Source organism: Magallana gigas, chromosome 2 (genome assembly GCF_963853765.1).
Source record: "Magallana gigas chromosome 2, xbMagGiga1.1, whole genome shotgun sequence".
Taxonomy (NCBI): Eukaryota; Metazoa; Mollusca; class Bivalvia; order Ostreida; family Ostreidae; genus Magallana; species Magallana gigas.
In genome coordinates this window covers 38,486,186-38,503,807 of record NC_088854.1, presented here as the reverse complement: position 1 = coordinate 38,503,807, position 17,622 = coordinate 38,486,186, and the positions used below count along the sequence as shown (strand labels likewise).

The following is a 17,622-nucleotide window of genomic DNA, read 5'->3' as shown; positions in this document are numbered from 1 at the left end:
TTAGGGAATTCCCCTATTTACACGTACTCGTACACGTACACGTTCAAATGCTTAACCTCTCTAATATGAGTGAATAAGTGTACGGCTTTCACAGTGCCCGTGTTGCCGTTTAAAAATATCTAAAAATAGCGGAAGAGTCATACATGCACATGGCTTGATATGTGGGTTTAAAACTTATACTATGTAAATTAATACGTATATATATCTAACCTTGCATTGATCAATGGTTAACTTTATTCTCTTCCATGCAGTTTACGAAGTCGTGGTGGCCGAGTGGTTAAGGCGTTTGACTCGAAATCAAATGGGCTATGCCCGCACAGGTTCGAATCCTGTCCACGACGTGAAAATTTTTCAAACTCTGTTTTTAGCTTCTTGATTGTAAGATACATACGACTTGTGCTCAAATGCAGAGCTATCATATAAACATGATAAGTTTTTCTAAATAAATGAACTATCAGTTGATAATAAATCAATATGTACAAAAAAAAAACCATAGCATGAAATAATATTTTGTTGGTAAAAAATCAGATCGATAAATGCGTATGGTAGACTTGATGGATAATTTTTTTTCATCACTCAGCGTCCTCAAAAATTTACATGTACTCCATTTTAACTTTAAAATGACATGTGTCGGTCCTTACAATGCTGATTTTTAGTAGCAAGCCTTGCAGTAGGATTTTTTTTTTAAATACTAAATACACATTCTTTAAAACGATATCTAATTATATAGGTCAAAAGTGATAACATCTTTAGAGCCCGTGTCACATTTAATTTTTTTTTACTTTAAGACTAGATCTGAAATAACCGAAAGAGATGTACTATTTTTGGTTTTTGAAGTACTGATAAATGAAATAAGTCTATGTTACTGTATAAGACATGTAATTATGCTCGATGGCAATGCTGGGATAAGTATTCCTTAACATGGTTCATTGTTCCATTCTCCAAAATGCAAATTTTAAAAAATGTGATTTTTTTTATTTCAAAAGGCATTCTTTCATATGATCTCTCTCTGTCTCTCTCTCTCTCTCTCTCTCTCTCTCTCTCTCTCTCTCTCTCTCTCTCTCTCTCTCATCATTACATTAATGTAATAGGCTATATCATAACCAATCTTTGTACATCGAGAACTTTGTGTAAATACCACACTAGCTCACTATAAATCACATCGTTATTGTTCATGTACTTTGTCTTACCTTTATCATTTTCTTACACCTACATTATATGAAATATGTGCTTTTTTAAAGATCAGGTCAGGGTCTCTACTATATCCTTTCGTGGCCGTGGGACAAGGGGAGGCTGGGGAAACCCTGGCACTGTGGAGGAGTATGACAACAATTCCAGATTTTATATTTATCTTCCACCAAAACAGCGCAAAATGAGTTATCATCCAAGATATCTCAACCATTGCATGCCTCAAACTAAAGCACGAAAATATTCGACCATGACACTCTGTGTTAATTCAGCGAAGCGAGAAATTCTACCCAAATTACTGCAGTTTTGTATACAAATCCGGCGGATACCTGTTACACCTTTCCAGTCTGACTTTTGCACCTGGAAGCAATCAGCTTATGTGGTCAATTGGACGAATTTTTTAATTTATGATCGCAGGGGCTATTTACCAAAATCTTAGCAAACAGTCCAATATTGGGGAATTAAGACGACTTATCAATATCAAAGGTGACACATTGGTCAGATAAATGTCGCACCGCCAAGAGAGCAAATTTTCTTCAAGTTTACCCGTTGAACTTGCACAAGAAAAGTCTGACCAGTTGAGGAAAGGCACGGAACAGGAGAAGAAGGAAGCCGCAAGACTGTCGAATAAAGGTGATATTTTGACCTTCGTGTCTGGAGCTGGTGTTGAAGCAGAAAAAGAAAACAAATTGACAAAACAGAAATCCGAAGATGGTGACCGATTCAAAATTCAGTCAGGAATATCCGATACAGATACTATAACCAAACTATCAACCGCGGCTAAATATAATATCAACGAGAAGAAGCAACTAGACTCTGAAATGCAAGTCTCTCCGGAAGCTGCAACATCTGTAGAAAATGTTGCCAAACAAGAAGTCCTTCAAAAGTCTAAAGGAGAGGTTAGAAAAAGGAAGAAATTGGAAAACAAAAAAATGGATAAGCACAAATCAACGGTATCATTGAAATCTCTCACAGGTAGCATCCACGAAAAAGCTAACGTCTTTCAGGATGTTATCCAAGCTCTGTTAGTTCGCCTGCTCCTGTTTGTTCACAGCTGTCTGTGTGTCTGGAGAACAGCAGACGTTCAAAAGGACGACATCTATTGGTTGTTTGCCATCAGTAACATTCTTCTTGGGATCGAGGCTTTCTATACATGTTTCTTTCAAAAGGGACAGGATCCAAAATGGTTATCTCTCTCTCTCTCTCTCTCTCTCTCAGAACTTTTTATTTATCATAATGAAACTTTCATATACTATTACATATACTATAACCTTATACGTCATTTTCATTGAATTCAGGATTTGTCCGTGTTTTTTGTTGTACTTACTGGGGACCGTGCCTGCTATATGGATTCTTCAGCTGGACGTCCTGGAAAGGAAGTTTAACGTCAATGTGACGTCTAATTCTTCAACAGAGGAACTTTCCACAATCTATGGGGTATGTACCATTTATAACTAAAGACAGAAAAGAGAAAGATGGTATCTCTGACATTGAAAACCCCTCTTATGTTTTGCATAATTATATTTCGAACAATTCTGTTAATGAAATGATATGCATATATTTATACATGTTGATTGCAGCTTAAAATAATCCCCATATCACTTGATGCTGAGACTTGGTCGTCCATTCTACAACAACTGCTTCTGTTTGTTCTTGTGATTGGACGGATGTTACTACCACGTGGTCATTTAACACGTGACGAACTCTCACAGACACTGTTTATTTTCATCGGCTCGGGGTCTGACGTCATGGAGTTCTTTGTCGTGTTCGAAGATCCCATTTTCTACAACAACACGGGACTGAAGTACGCCACTCTCATTATCTGGAGCATCAGTTTGCTGCAGTTCATCTTCGTTATTGCAGTCGCCAAGGGTCCCAAGAGGTTCCGAATGGGAACCATGGTTGAGGAAATGGAAGGCGAGCACAAGCACTTCGGGGCAGAATTGTGGGGTCTCCTCTTGTCAATCACGTTTATGGACGGGCCTTACTTTGGGCTTCGTCTGTATGCCATCTTGGAGCACAAAGTGCTGAGTTTTGGAATTTTGTTTTTCACGTGTAAAAATGCACTGATGTTGATTTTATTATTTTATCGACTGCTGATTGTCTTCCTAAAAATCAGATCAAAGCGAAAAAATGCAGCAAACAATTCTCAGAAGAATCTAGAATTTTAAGTGATTGCAGAAAACTGAATCGTGTTTGTTGCAAAAAAAACCCTGTAGATCTGTATGTGGGGAATTTCGGACTGAATGTCAATTGTACCCAAGCCTTCCCCTTTATATAGCTTCTGTTTTGCAGCTCATGTTTATCGGCGTGAAAAATCCATTTAATCGACTTAAATCCTTATTTTTGTTCCTTTTTAAAAATCATATCATAATTAAAACATTTAGACGATTTTATCTTCTTCCTTTTTTTCATTGTAACCATGTAAAAGTGTTAAATGGTGTGAGCTGAATCTTTTTTAAAAAATGCTAACCATTGTTCATTTAACCTTTGAATGTCATACATATATGATATACCCGGATTGGATGCCACTTCCTTCTTAAAATTTGTAGTCCGGATCGCCAACCCATGAAAGGAAAGAATAAAATGATTTATCTTTCTAAAACACCGGGTAAAGTGATAGTTATCTAGCATAAAATTGTATTATTTCTCATAGGGACAAGGCACACAGCTGAAATGGGGGTTTCTTTGCCTTCTCCATGGCCAGTTTCGGGGGGGGGGGGGAGCCCACCAATCTATTCCTACTAACAAAATATAGGTACTAAACATGTTATATATACCGGTAATATATGTCTATGTAATGTGTATATGGTCTGTTCGGATTGGTAGTTGTACAAAAAAAGTTATCTGTGTCGGTGTCCGTCTGTCTGTCCATCTATCTATCCATCTCTTTCTTCTTAGTTGACCTTCACTATGATGTGAAAAATGAATAAAATTTCACTTTAAAAAAATCGTTTTTTTAAGTCTGGAGTAGGCATAGCTCTCTCCAGATTGGAGAGAATCGTACTAAATTGCTGTAGTTTGTATTATAAACAACTGTGTCTAAAAGTGAATCGTATGATACTCTCTGTAAAATGCTTATAAATAAAAAAGGAACTATTTAGTTGTCCGTGTATTCAAATGCATATATAGCAATGTGTTCGTTGAGCTGAATTTTGCAGTATTCCGTGGCTTTTTCATAATCTGTGTTGTTTAAGAGAAAGGTCCCTTTTGCTGTTTTCAAAATTTACATTAACGTTTCAAATAACTTTTAGACCTGTGACTTGCTAAATTTTAATGGCCAATTTGGACATGGAAATTTAAACTCTCTAATAGACCAATATGCTTTAGAACCTTAAAAATTTTAGGCTACTTACAAATGCATGAAACGATCGAAAAAATAATATGGATTTGTTGACGAAAAAGTGTTATATTGTATACATACACTGAAATTTTATGCTGATTACGTTTCGAATCATCGATTCGCAATTCACAATTCTAAGTAAGTAAACTGTACGCATAATATTTGGCTGTTGAGTTGAAAGAAGATGGGTGGATAAGGCGTGAAAATGCCTATGTACATGGATAGATAAGATGCTGAAGAATTAAAATATCAATAAATCTGATATTTTAAATAAAAATTATTCAAAACAATATATATTTAACATATCATCGCTTTAAAATCCTAAATATAGTCAAAAATTGGAATATGTTGACTCAAACAGGCGTATACGAATAGTATCATTTGTTTCAGAAAGTCAAGGCCTTTTCTCTTATTGAGTGAGTCTGTGCTCCATATTTTTCTCATAGTCCAAAAAAAGGTCTAATGGAAAACAAAACGATTTCAATCAACAAAAACATGGAGAGATGACCCACTATACATAAAAAATTTCATTTTTTTCCCAACAATTGGACGTTTTCAAAAAAAAAATCCAAGTCGATTCGTGGCCAAAGTCACACAAAGTATTTATACAGCTACATACATGTAACGTTGATGTGTCTGAAATGGCTCAGTGGTTAGAGCACCAGACATAATCTAACCTTATATAACTAGGCTTTTTATGTTGTGTGTTTGATACCACCAAAATTTAGGGCAATTTTGTTTTTCTTGTCGTTTGTTAAATATATTAAAACTGAATATAGTTAGATAATTTGCTTTTGAAAGATTGTATCATAATATATTTGAATAGATATAATTTACAAAAAATAAAACTGTATTTCACGACTAAACCAAATGGGCATTTGCGCTATCTTATTCCCTTATCTTCTTTGATGTCATGCTTCCAAATTCAAGATCAACTTGGTTTTAAAAATTGGCTGTGGGTTTTTTTTTTTTTTGTTTTTTTTGGGGGGGGGGGGTGCGTGGAAGCTCTTACGCTTTTCGTGGCAAATGGGGCAGAAACTGCTGCATATCACAGGCGCCTATTTCTGTAATTATTTTTATAATAGTTCACCTTGCAGCTAGTATAATAGGACGAGCTTTTATTACAAAAACAAGTGCCTGTGATATATAACGATCAAAACGTACTATAACTAGATAAGGGAAACTATAAATCTGAACCGTTTTTAAAAGGCAATTACCACTTCCTTTACACACATACACACACCCCTTATCAATAGTTAAATTTGTGTTTTTCTTTAATTCCCCACGAATTTTAGAAATGTGCCACATTGACAATTTCCAAAGCTTTTCATACGGGCAAATTAAACTTATATTGGAGTAAGTTCAGCTCTAAAAGTCTCCCGTAGAAATTTAAACAAATAATTAAAACTTTAATGGATTGCTGACAGGATGTAAATAAATAACTTTTCCATCAACATTTTTTTAAAGAAAAAACGTAAATTTTGTGTCCAAGTTGTCTTACTAAGTTTGACATAACTAATTGGGAGAATACTCATTAAACCTTAAAAATTAACTGTTATAAAGATAAACCATATATTGTTGAAATTATGCATCATATATTTTTTTTTCACTGATTTTGAATGGAAATTTATATAAAATGCTTAAATAAGAAGAGTTCATTATTTTCATTGATTTCCAAAATTATGAGTTTATCAAAATTTACACATTTTTGCTCACATTTTTGCCATTACAAAATCCTGTACAAAATCTTGTAAACAGATATTTCAATTTATTTAAATGGCCATAAATCTAATAAACAATTCGTTCTGGAAAAAGTTGGTTGCCATTAATTAAGTGTTAATTCTTAATTTTCACAGTCACTGCACTGTACCACATTCTGGAAAATGTGGATTTAAAAAAAAATTTACATCTATGTCTGAATAAAATTTATTCTGAGAGATATGTATACATGTATTACAATCATGGAATGCATAAAATCTTGATTTGACAAAAAAATGTATATATTATGTACAATAATAAATGATATACATGCACATTAATCTGGTCCCTTTCATTCTATAAGTCTATGATCACATTCATTTCACACATCCACACATAAGGTACATCCCCATGGTACATGTAGTTGATCTCAAAATACTGCAGAAGCATCAGATTTCCAGTTGGCTCTATTATGTAGATTCAGCCCCCCCCCCCACCCATGAATTTACAGTCCCAGTTATTTATGAAACATGGTACATGGTTTTTTTTAAAAATCCTTGCAATAATGCAAGAAAATCCTAAAAAGGATGTTCCCATAAACCTAAGAAAAAATTGCCATTATCCACAAAAATTTGCATTTGCAGTCACAAAATTTTTAACATTTCCCGAGTATTTTGTAAAAGTTGCATGCAGTTAAACAATTACTTGTTTGAAATTCACATACGATGAATAGATGAGAATAATCTTACAAATTTTACAATCTACCTGTTAATGACATTGATGCACTAATATGATCCATGATTATCACAAAGTTTCATATACCATCATTCCTAAATACATATAAATTAACCTGATAATATAAAAAGGGGTGACAAATAATCCTATTAAATGATATTATATATACAGCTACTTGTATAAAAATACATATGTACATATGGCAAATATTAGTAAAAGGTATAAAATAACAGCTTAATCTTGTTGTTGATTCAGACAAACTGAATAGCCTGGATATATAGTATAGAGTTCATCTACATACATTTATAAACTTCATTTTTATATAGAGTTAGAAATAATTGCCTCAACTCATACACATTTACCATCATATTTTCTGACTTCAGCACTTAAAAAAAAATGGGAAAAATCTATGAGAAATATTTTAGGAGTAAAGAAGTAAGCATTCTTTATGTACATTAATTATTCAACATTTTGAAGAGGTCAGTTTTCTTTGGGTGAACTCAATGCTGCATAGATTTGGAATGTTATGGATACATTTTAATCAGTTTATTGTGTTATCGTAAATAGTGATGTAAGGCCTGCGAAATTAGGACGATGGTCAACAGGAGAAAACTCAGCTGTGTCTGACTTCCACCCAACTGGAAAAATGAATGAAATAAACATGAATAGAATATAAAGATCACATATTTGTTGAATAATATATTTATCATTTCAACAAGGTATATAGTATAATAGTTCATAACAGTGCACTTAAGGTTCATAGATAAGAGGGATAGCTCCCTTAAAAATGCTATTGAGGATTTTGAAACATTTGGAAGTTTTTTAGAGAATTATTTTCAGAAGTTTACAAGTTATCTATAGAAAGGTTGGTCTCTGGCATTATAAACATCACTATACAATGGACATTTCTTAATGCACATGATTCCCTTGAGGACTGCAATGTATTGCAGCAGTTCATATAGAACTGCCAGTTCTTAAAATACAGATCTATTTATTTCATTTTAAAACAAACATTCACTACTGGAAGTTCTTTCACAATTCTTAGTCTCTGGTGCGACAGGTATTTCAATCTTGATACTTTAATAACGAACCCTTGTTTCAGAAAATAGTACACTTTGGAAAATACAGCAAATAAAAATTCATAATCAGGTCTTTCTTTTCAACACTTAGAAAAAGATTCAAAAGAAATGCCCAAGATAGTATTCATTGTCTAATTATGAGAAAATAAATGTTTTATAATGGAAATTTCATTACATCTGCTGTAATTTTTGTTTTTCAGGAAAGGCAACTCTTGTAAAATGAAGAGTAGAATTTTTCAGATATTGTGACAAAAGAAGCACCTTTTTCCTTCATCTTATCTTTTTTTTTCTCTGATGATGAAATAAAATTGTTAAACAGTGTGGGATATTTTCTTTCATATAATGATTAAGTTCATCCTAAATTTTTAAGAATATGAGAACTGCACAAGATATTTAAATAAATTATTTTTATTTCACAAGATATATATATATATATATATATATATATATATATATATATATATATATATATATATATATATATATATATATATATATATATATAGTGCTTTATGAAAATATACATTAGAAGACTACCAAATATAAAAATTTTGATGAATTTTGTGACATCTTTGTAAATCTTGATACAAAATTTTTTAAACAACATGACTTCATGACATTGAGGAAAGGGTCCTTATTCAGTACAGGTAACAGACGGGGAAGGGGGGGGGGGGGTGCTAATTTAATACATGTACTTGAAATGAAATTAATAATTTTATATAGTTTACTTCAAGAGTTCCAAATTCTCTAAAATCATCAATGTTTTTAATTTGTCATACTGATTCTTTTATCACATTAATTAATTGTTAAATTCTACATTTGCTAAGACTTATTCATGCTGTTTTACACTTTATAATCTTGTTTATTATGTGCATATTTGAAGTAATGTGACTTACTGTTGCGTAATAATTACACCGGTCTCCTTGACAACACTCTACACAGTCCCAGTCTCGGTACCAATCTCGCATACACTTGAATCCCTTTGCAGCTGCCTCGGCATCACAGCGAGCTTTTGTCTCACATGACTTTGAGATGTTGTGATATCTCTCACTGACTCGCTGCCAAAAGCGGGGCTCTGTAGCACAAGACCAGAACATCAGTAAGTGTGCAAGACACTGGAGCAAGAAATCATTCAACATAATACTTTACCACTACAAATAACTTATTTTGTCAATTTTTAAGAAAAATATTTCAAAATTGTTTATCCAAAGACTTGTTCATTCAATTCGATACATACAAAAATATATATTTCATTTATTTTCCCCTTTAATTTCCCCTTTTATGAATAGATTAATATGATATCATGACAGCTGAAATTTTTCAAGAGGAATTCTGTCAAGAAAAGTGATAGAGACTGATATTAAGTATGCCTGACATAGTATATAAAAATACTTACGCTGCCATCTGATTTGTGTTTTGCAGGCATCCTGTTCTTGTTCACACTGTATGGTGGTCTTTATACATTTGTCTTTATTTGTTCTCTGTCCTAAGCACACATAACACTCAAGAGCAAAACCTAAAAAAATAGTATATTATTGATAAATTCTTCATTGGGTTTAAGTATGATATCAATTATATACATGTCAATTGCATATATGTATACTGCCATTCTATCCACTCACCTTTATTTATGTTGTGTACACATATATTGTATTATATCTTTGTATTGGGAGAGGGCGTTACAGTTATGGAACTTGTGCCCAATCCCAACTGTATTTTTGTACAATAAAAATATATTCAAATCAAATCAAGTATGGTTTCTAGCACTTGGTCACTTCAATATTCATAAATTGATTTCAAATTACAATTAACCCATGTCTCATAATATTTTCAATGGTGTTGCATTTTAAAGTCATGAATTGGCCTTGTTAAATTGTGTGTTATTTATAATAGAATCAACATTTATTTCAATTTATTTAAACTCAACTGTCTAACTAACAGCCATCAATTTATATTTTTTAAAAATGGACAACCAGATGATCAACATGAACAATGGGTCACTTTCAGTGTCTTGTAGGCTAAGTAAAATATTTCAGGACAAAAAAAAATTGCAAAGCAAAAATTCTGGTTATAGTCATTTCTGATAGTTAAATCACAGAAGATTAAAGATTGACAACTTTCTAGAATTTAACATTATTGCATAGATGATTCATAAAATAATAATCAAATTATCTAATAATTTAATAGTATGTATTTACCAGTTTACATAAGTTGTACCTTGATCAACACAGGTAAGTCATCGCGGTATCATTTAAGTTATACAGAACTAATTTCATTCAATTAATTAGCCAGCCAATTCTTCAAACTCTCTGATAAAATTTACAAATTCAAATGAAGTCATTTCAAGCCCAATATGTGAAAGAAGACATTCAAAACAAATGAGTCAAGTTACTTCCGCCATTGTAATTTTCATTTTTGTCGTTCTAAATATATATTCCGTCAGAGCGTTTAAAGAAATGTATTTAGAAAATATCAATACTTACAAGAACCAATGAAACCAAGAAGACCAATAAGGACAAGTGAGTTCTTCATTTTACGCAATATTTCCAATTTTTACCTGTACACAATCATTGAACTTTTGAGATACAGGTAAACCGGAAATGACAAATTTGTAAGACTCCGAACCAAATCCCACAGATTTCAAATTTCCGGTTTATTCATAAATAACCTGCTTCCATTACAATAAATGTGACCACAACTGAACCGGATATATTGATGTACATGGTTTATCTCATTCAATTTACACAAATGTCCGATATATAGATCATGCTATATATGTAAAATTAAAACTGCATAATTATGAATACAAATGTGTCTGATATTTATAGACAGTAAATAATCTAATTTTCGAAGTTTTATCAAGGTTTCTTGTAGCTGCAGAACTGTAGCTCTCCGGGAAAAAACATATTGACAAACCGGAGAGCTACAGTTCTGCAGCTAGGTTTCTTGAAATTCCAGTTATCGAGGGTCGTGTCTGGTCTTTAAAAAAGACCTTTTTTATTTCTGCATTTTCTCCACAGGCATCTGGCCTAGCTCAGGATCGTGAAGCAATTTCAGACTTAATCAAAATTTCAACCAGTCATAAAATATAATTAATGGTGTATCATAAAATGAAAATGGAAATATGTTATTGACAACATTATATCAAGACACTTTTAATAGCATTTCAATTTTGTCAGTGTATTCAATCAAGAGGCAACAAGACAGTTTACAATTTTTCAGTTAAGTCTAAGTTTGCTTCATAATCCTGGGGCTGACGTTAAAAATATTTTTATGAAGGTCTGCCGAGATTACTTTATGGCCTAGTATGAAAGAAATCGTTTTAATGCCAGGTGTGCTTTGCAGGCAGCAATTGTTTTACTGAGTGAAACAAACTGCGGCGAGGTACTGTACTGTTTGAGTCAATTAAATGGATTGAATGAAAAAAAAATCCTCATTTATAATGACTGAATCAGCAATTTGTTCTCTGCATGTTCATAACTTAATATGTACATACATTGTTGATTATTTTTAATAGTTTACGTGAGTTACTCAAACATACATGTACATAAATCACGAAACCAGAAGATTCAAGCAAATCTCTCGATATTGAATCAAAACTACCAACCAATCGTCCAAATATACTAGTCTACAGGACGAACATTGCGCGTTCTCAGATAAGCAGCTGCTACTAATACTATTTCATTGAACACCTTTGGTGCGGATACTGGGCCAAAACACGGAATTTAACATTGGTAAACCTGATTTTGTACAAAAAATGAAAACATTTTTCAGTGCTTTAGAAAAATTGGTAGGTGAATATAAACATCTGTTAGATCGATTAATATTGCCCAATGAATTGGTTGGTTTCACTATGCATTTAAAACCTTGTTTAAAGTGTCCATTCTAAAATGTCATATCTTGAGATACTGGTTTTATCATTTTGCAAACACAGCTGTTTTTCTACTATTACCTTCATGTATGTGCATATGCTTTCAAAATAATGAGTTTTACAGAGCCCCCCCCCCCCCGCCTTTCTTTTTTTTTTTGGGGGGGGGGTGAGGGAAGGAGGGTGACATTAAGGAAGTGACTACACTTTTTAAAAGAGGAAACACATACTTTTTTTTGGGGGGGGGGGTACAAAGAAATCCATAGGCCAAGTACAAGACAGTACCACAACAATCGGTAATATCGTGTCATGCATAATCATATTTATATAGTGACTAATATCTGAACAAAACAACAGTATCGACAATACATATTTTATGCTACAAATTTTACTGCGCGCTTTAGATACAAACTAATCAATCACCTTTTATTTTGTTTTGTTTTTTTATTACATTCATATGAACCACAAAGAAATATAAAAACGTTTTGTATATAATATAATAATGGCTTTTAAAGTTGAAATAAATGATAATGGAAAATAAAACATGAATGTACAGCAACTTATGCCGCTACCGGTACTGAGAATGGTGGTAACCTCAGACCCACGGGGTAAGCATAGGACTGCGTGTCATCAAATCCGTACAAAATCAATCCGAACGTCACATTAGGGTCCGGATGTGTGACGTAGTGCTGACCAGTACTCACTTCCGCCGAGATGACGAGGTATATGGCGTCATTAATAAGAAGGGCATCTAAACTCTCCACCTTGGAGTAAATCTTTTGACCGTCAATAGTAATTCCGCTCTCGTCCTTTGACTTTATCAACAGCACAATGTAATGGGTCAGGTTCTGTTTTGTTGGAGTGTGGAATTTGTAGTTGTTTGAATACTGGTCCAAGGACGGGACAAAGAGCAGGAAGGGACTGATGGTGTAAGGTGTTGCCGTCAAAATGACCGGTTTTTCGGCAAATCCGTAGTAAGGGTTGGAAGCACCCGCGGAAATCATGTATCCGCCTCTTTTTTGTAATTTGCTGGAACGATTAACATTTTTACCTCTTGTTGTCACTAGGTTATCCTCTCCCATATTGTAATAATGTAGGGTGAGGTAAGTCGTATTGAAGAAGGGAGGAACGATGAAGTTTTTACCGATACTGCTGGCGGGAGGGATGAATTCTATCATCTGGTTGTACTTGGATCTTGAAGGTGAGGCGTAATACTGTCCAGAGATGACCCCGATAGGTTTGTTGGAATGCAAACGGGTACCCAGAAGGTATCCCAGAGGGGTCTGCAGCTGCGCCGTTTGCCCGGCTGAGAGTATGAACGTAATGTTGTCACCATTAGCGTAATAGTTGGATTCGAAAAGCACGCCAGCCCAGAATCCTTTAGCGATCACTTCCGTGTTGTCCTCGACAGCTACCACGGCAACTGTGCTGTTAATGTGGGTTGCGATGTCGTACTCCGTCCCCCAGAAATCCACAGGGATGGCCAGGAACCCCTCCCCTTCGCAACACTCGTCACCGGAATGTCCGTATACAGAAATAGGATGGTCGGATTCGATGAAGATCCCTTTATCTTCTCTCTTGTTTCCGTCCAGAACTATTTCCGACGAGAGGGACACCACCGCTCCCACATCGGACTGTACCTGAAGGACACTGTCTACCCCCGGGAACTTGGACTTCATCCTCACGGTGGTGTCCTGTAAGCTGGAGATCAAAATTTCCGCTCTGGTCACTGGCTTCAGGCCGGCTGGAAACATAACCACGTGTCTCTTCCCGCCATGTCCTAAAAAAATAGAAAGAACATTTTACAGTTATGAGATTTTAAAAATAATTAAAAACAAAAAACATAAACGCTGCGATCAACCTTTTCATGTGTGGTAAACTTTTACAAAAATGTATGAAATAATCAGAAGATGAAATCGAAGAGTTAACTTGTACCTGTAATCTGTCCTTTGGCAAAGGTTTGAAGACTTTGAAGAAGGCACAGACTGGCTATTATTTTGAAAAACATTATCTTATTACGCCAACGAAGATTTCATTCACTAATTTCACCGAGGCTTGGTATCCCTATTTAAGAATGATTTACTATGCTAATGACATGCGTCAGAATCGACGTAAACTTGATGGAAGCTTTTTTGTTTTCGGGTTATAATTCAGTTGTCTTTCTGTTGCCCAGAAAAAAAGGTGTAAACCGGGGGCTTTCCAACACGAACATATGACAGATCGCATGCATTGATGAACAGACTGCACGAGTTTCAGGCAAAAACATATGCGGAATATATCAATCAACCGCTAATAATTTCAGATATATCACCAATTTTCTGGGTTTATGGGCGGTACTAAAACGCGAGGACCGTATTAGCTGCACGTTAATTGGGGTCTTATTTGTCAAGGTAAGTACAGCCAATCAGGAGACAGAAAACAATAAGCGAAGTCGTGAAATAATCTAAGCAGTCAAAAATATTGCGGTTTTTAAAATATACGTAAATTGTGTATCATTTCAATATAAAGAGGATCCATTATTTTAGCATTTATTGCATTACTGAAATTACTGAGAATACTAGCTTTCAAAGTTTCAGGTGAGAGAAAATGTTGATAAATAGGGTAAAAAATGCAACCCCTTCGTTTCCAATCAATTTTGTAAATATTTTTTGGTTCTGTCTCTGTAGATACGCATTTACATAAAATTTACACATTTGATTCATAACGATTTATTTTTAACTATTACCAATACGGAATGTATTTTTCATATTTTAGCCATGGTTTGCAACGATGAATTACTATTTATCATCGTACTTGCTTTCCAAAATAAATTTACTTTTTTTTTTTTTAAACCCGAACTTCCTTGGTGTTGCAATGACGAGGACGAAAAATTCGTATATATTTGTTACTTATGTTCCTTGTTGGTTTTTCTTTTACGGTAAAGATACGCGTATATTTAGTAAAGTCCGGCATTACCTATAAAGTGTCTACAGTGCGTTGTACTTTTAACAAATAATCAGACATGTATTACCGGTTACAATTTAAAATCATATGAGCCATATGAAATATCCAGCTGTTCAAAATGTTTATATAGATCCAATGGATACAATACATATACATGTAGTTCTGTAAATGTTGTATTTTTTATTGCAACAACTTTTTGAGTATACAAATAAAGCGGTACAGGCATGTTCTCAAATTAATATACTAACATGAATATACATTCAAAGAAGCACTACTGAGGACTCTTAGTACTGAGAAACTATTCAGTATACATTGTACATGTACTTTGAAGTGTTCTTTGTACATCTATATGTACTCAGCGTAACCACTCATAAACCCTCAAAGTCGAAGAACTTGTGGGCATTAATTAACTGCATGAAGAGTGCCTACAACGTAAGAAAAAAATCTCGAGACTTTTGTTAACGATAGAAACATCTCACGCCGTGTACTATTAATACAATGCTAAGGCCTAAAAAAAAGTTGTGTGTTTCGGGTAACCCGACATAACCTACAAAAATGGCCCGACCCTACCATTTTTAGATGGCTGATTTTATCCGACTGTGAATTTTATCTTATTTCCAATAAAAAATACGTTTTTAAATATGAAACAAACAAACATTCTTAGGATTCAGGCAAAAAAAATAGATAAAATAAAAAAAAAAATCCCCACCTACCTAACCTAATTTTTTCATCAGTGTTACCCTAAACACACTATTTTTTTTTTAGGCCTAAGGTGCAGTGTATCTATATAGATTCTATTTACAAACAAATTTCTCCGACATTCTTTCGTTCTGTATCCACAAAAATGAAATTAATGTCTTGTTTCCAGAATTCTATTAACAACGTATGTCGTATAAAATGATTTACATGTACATTAATGAACATACGATGCACGTGTTCCTCATTTAGATAACACTTTATAGGAAATGAAAAATTTAATGATAACGCTTTTTTTTCAAAATCATTATGTAACTTTCCCCGACAAATTGCTCAATTTCTATCAAAAGCATTCAAACTTAGACAAACCAAATCTCTCGCTTTTTTAACTAATGTATTTATATTTAATAAGTCATATAAAGGTCGGATTGGCCGAGGGTAACAAATATATGCCATGATGAATCCATGAAAATATATGCCATGATGAATCCATGAAAAATAACTCTTGAAATTTTGCTTTTAACAATAGAATCAATTTTATTGTTGAATATTTGTAATACAAGGTGCTTTACTAACATATATAAAAAATATTTTTTTATACTGATAACATAGAAATAAATGTTTGTGGACCATTTATGTATATTATATGTAAATAATTTAATTTTGGTTGTAACGCCTCATTTGATTGGCTTATACAGATGGAGGGACATGTATTATATTGTATAACATACCTTGGTAAAGGGACACACCCCCTTGACAACATCTATCCGGAACTACTTTTTTTTTTTTTTTTACATGTAAACCTTACATGTACACTTTGCATGCATGTGTATACCAAAATGTACATGAAAAAAGGTTGTTGCATTTAGAGACGTTTAAAGTTCACAGAATTTAATGGGTAAACACAGTAGAATGTAAATTTACAGTTTTCGTGTTCTTATGTTACTCAGTAACCGTCATATTGCATACACAGTTTTTGTTGTCCACATGCACACCGTGTTTGCTTTCAGACAAAAGAAGTTTATTGTTCAAAATGTTTATGACCGTACTTGCACTGCATACGCAGATCTTGATGGGGACTGGGAAGTCCCCCCCCCCCCCCCCCCCCGGAAAATTAAAATTTATTTAAAAAAATCACATAGTGCATGTAATGATAACTGAAAAATTTTGGATCCGCGCATGCACCATCCATTTCGGTATCTAATATTCCACTTCTACTTTTCTAATGGGACACGAGAGGTTTGTCTATTTTATATATATTAGTGTGCATACATCATTTCCTTTCAAAAACTTCCTTTTGTATACAACAGTTTTCTTTTATATTCGTTCATGTAATAGATATATGGAGTGGGCGATAGATGAGTCGCCAACAGAGAGACAGAAAGCGTCTTTCTGATGACTCTCTTCCCAATCCCCACAACAAACACCCCCCCCCCCCCGAAAAAAAGAGAGAAAAAAAAGAAAGTAAAAATACTTGAACGGATATTGATTAAAATTGCAATATAAGCTGTCCATGCACTTTTACTAATGTAATTAGGGCAATCATTTAATTTTTTTCTTACTTTCCCAGCTGTTAATTATACACATTGCCTCCTACGTAGTACTCGCGGCGCGGTTACAATGGATTGTGAACATAGTCCTCGTATGATGGATGATACCTTCCTCATTAGAAAGATATAAAATCACAATTAAAATTCAATTTAATGTAGACTTAAACGTCACGTTTAATTAAAGTACATTTATAATTTAATTTTATTTGTTTGTTGTGCTCTTTGATTCATTTTTATACTGACTCTCATTTACCCCGAGTTTTGTTTGCATGCCTTTTATTCTTGAAATATAGAATAATTAGCTAATCGAATTTTTAAAAGAAATTCAAATACAATACGTGACGACTTAAGTATTCAAATGTCTGATAGCTCAGATTCAAACCAGAGATAAGGCTGTTGGACGTCTATGTATACACATATAAAGCGATAATACTTCCTTGTTGTCTTGCTGCGAAATTACTTCCTTGTTGGGGTGGTAAAGTTTTGAAGTCGTATTCACTCTCTCCCCGTCTCCGAACCGAA

At 33.8% G+C, this 17,622-nt stretch overlaps 2 protein-coding genes, 1 long non-coding RNA gene and 1 other non-coding gene across 6 annotated transcripts; 2 read left to right on the top strand and 2 right to left on the bottom strand.

The window, feature by feature from the left end:
- The first annotated feature begins 259 nt into the window (after nucleotides 1–259).
- Nucleotides 260–341, top strand: Trnas-cga (transfer RNA serine (anticodon CGA)). Its single transcript has one exon. It is a non-coding gene; the product is annotated as a tRNA-Ser (tRNA).
- A 971-nt stretch (nucleotides 342–1,312) lies between these two features.
- On the top strand, nucleotides 1,313–4,201 carry LOC105318446 (transmembrane protein 26). Its single transcript, XM_011415580.4, has 3 exons — nucleotides 1,313–2,374; nucleotides 2,487–2,625; nucleotides 2,769–4,201. The coding sequence occupies exons 1-3, from the start codon at nucleotides 1,695–1,697 to the stop codon at nucleotides 3,357–3,359; spliced, it is 1,410 nt and encodes a 469-aa protein (XP_011413882.3). The 5' UTR covers nucleotides 1,313–1,694; the 3' UTR covers nucleotides 3,360–4,201.
- A 2,240-nt stretch (nucleotides 4,202–6,441) lies between these two features.
- LOC105318447 (UPAR/Ly6 domain-containing protein cold) lies at nucleotides 6,442–10,681 on the bottom strand. The gene is made up of 4 exons (XR_004595818.2): nucleotides 10,527–10,681; nucleotides 9,440–9,559; nucleotides 8,940–9,118; nucleotides 6,442–7,602 (listed from the first exon to the last, which is right to left on the bottom strand). It is a non-coding gene; the product is annotated as a UPAR/Ly6 domain-containing protein cold (long non-coding RNA).
- Nucleotides 10,682–12,184: 1,503 nt separating this feature from the next.
- LOC105330606 (uncharacterized) lies at nucleotides 12,185–17,621 on the bottom strand. Of its 3 annotated transcripts, none has more exons than XM_066076485.1 (3): nucleotides 17,483–17,621; nucleotides 17,113–17,208; nucleotides 12,185–13,691 (listed from the first exon to the last, which is right to left on the bottom strand). In XM_066076485.1, exons 2-3 carry the CDS (start codon nucleotides 17,135–17,137, stop codon nucleotides 12,472–12,474), a joined length of 1,245 nt encoding a protein of 414 aa, XP_065932557.1. In that variant the 5' UTR covers nucleotides 17,138–17,208; nucleotides 17,483–17,621; the 3' UTR covers nucleotides 12,185–12,471. The 3 variants fall into 3 exon arrangements, with proteins under 3 accessions (XP_065932557.1, XP_065932558.1, XP_034300070.2); XM_066076486.1 differs by having other exon boundaries at nucleotides 17,113–17,212; nucleotides 17,483–17,609; XM_034444179.2 differs by lacking the exons at nucleotides 17,113–17,208; nucleotides 17,483–17,621 and adding an exon at nucleotides 13,847–14,976 and having other exon boundaries at nucleotides 12,186–13,691.
- Between the last annotated feature and the right edge of the window lies 1 nt (nucleotide 17,622).

What these genes read in the sequence shown, in the direction of transcription:
- LOC105330606 (XM_034444179.2), bottom strand. Translation starts at nt 13,919, where the DNA reads ATGTTTTTCAAAATAATAGCCAGTCTGTGCCTTCTTCAAAGTCTTCAA. An exon ending in TGCCAAAGGACAGATTACAG is followed by an intron (nt 13,692 to 13,846) that starts GTACAAGTTAAC and finishes CTATTTTTTTAG; the next exon opens with GACATGGCGGGAAGAGACAC.
- LOC105318446 (XM_011415580.4), top strand. Translation starts at nt 1,695, where the DNA reads ATGTCGCACCGCCAAGAGAGCAAATTTTCTTCAAGTTTACCCGTTGAA. An exon ending in AAGGGACAGGATCCAAAATG is followed by an intron (nt 2,375 to 2,486) that starts GTTATCTCTCTC and finishes CATTGAATTCAG; the next exon opens with GATTTGTCCGTGTTTTTTGT. An exon ending in AACTTTCCACAATCTATGGG is followed by an intron (nt 2,626 to 2,768) that starts GTATGTACCATT and finishes TGTTGATTGCAG; the next exon opens with CTTAAAATAATCCCCATATC.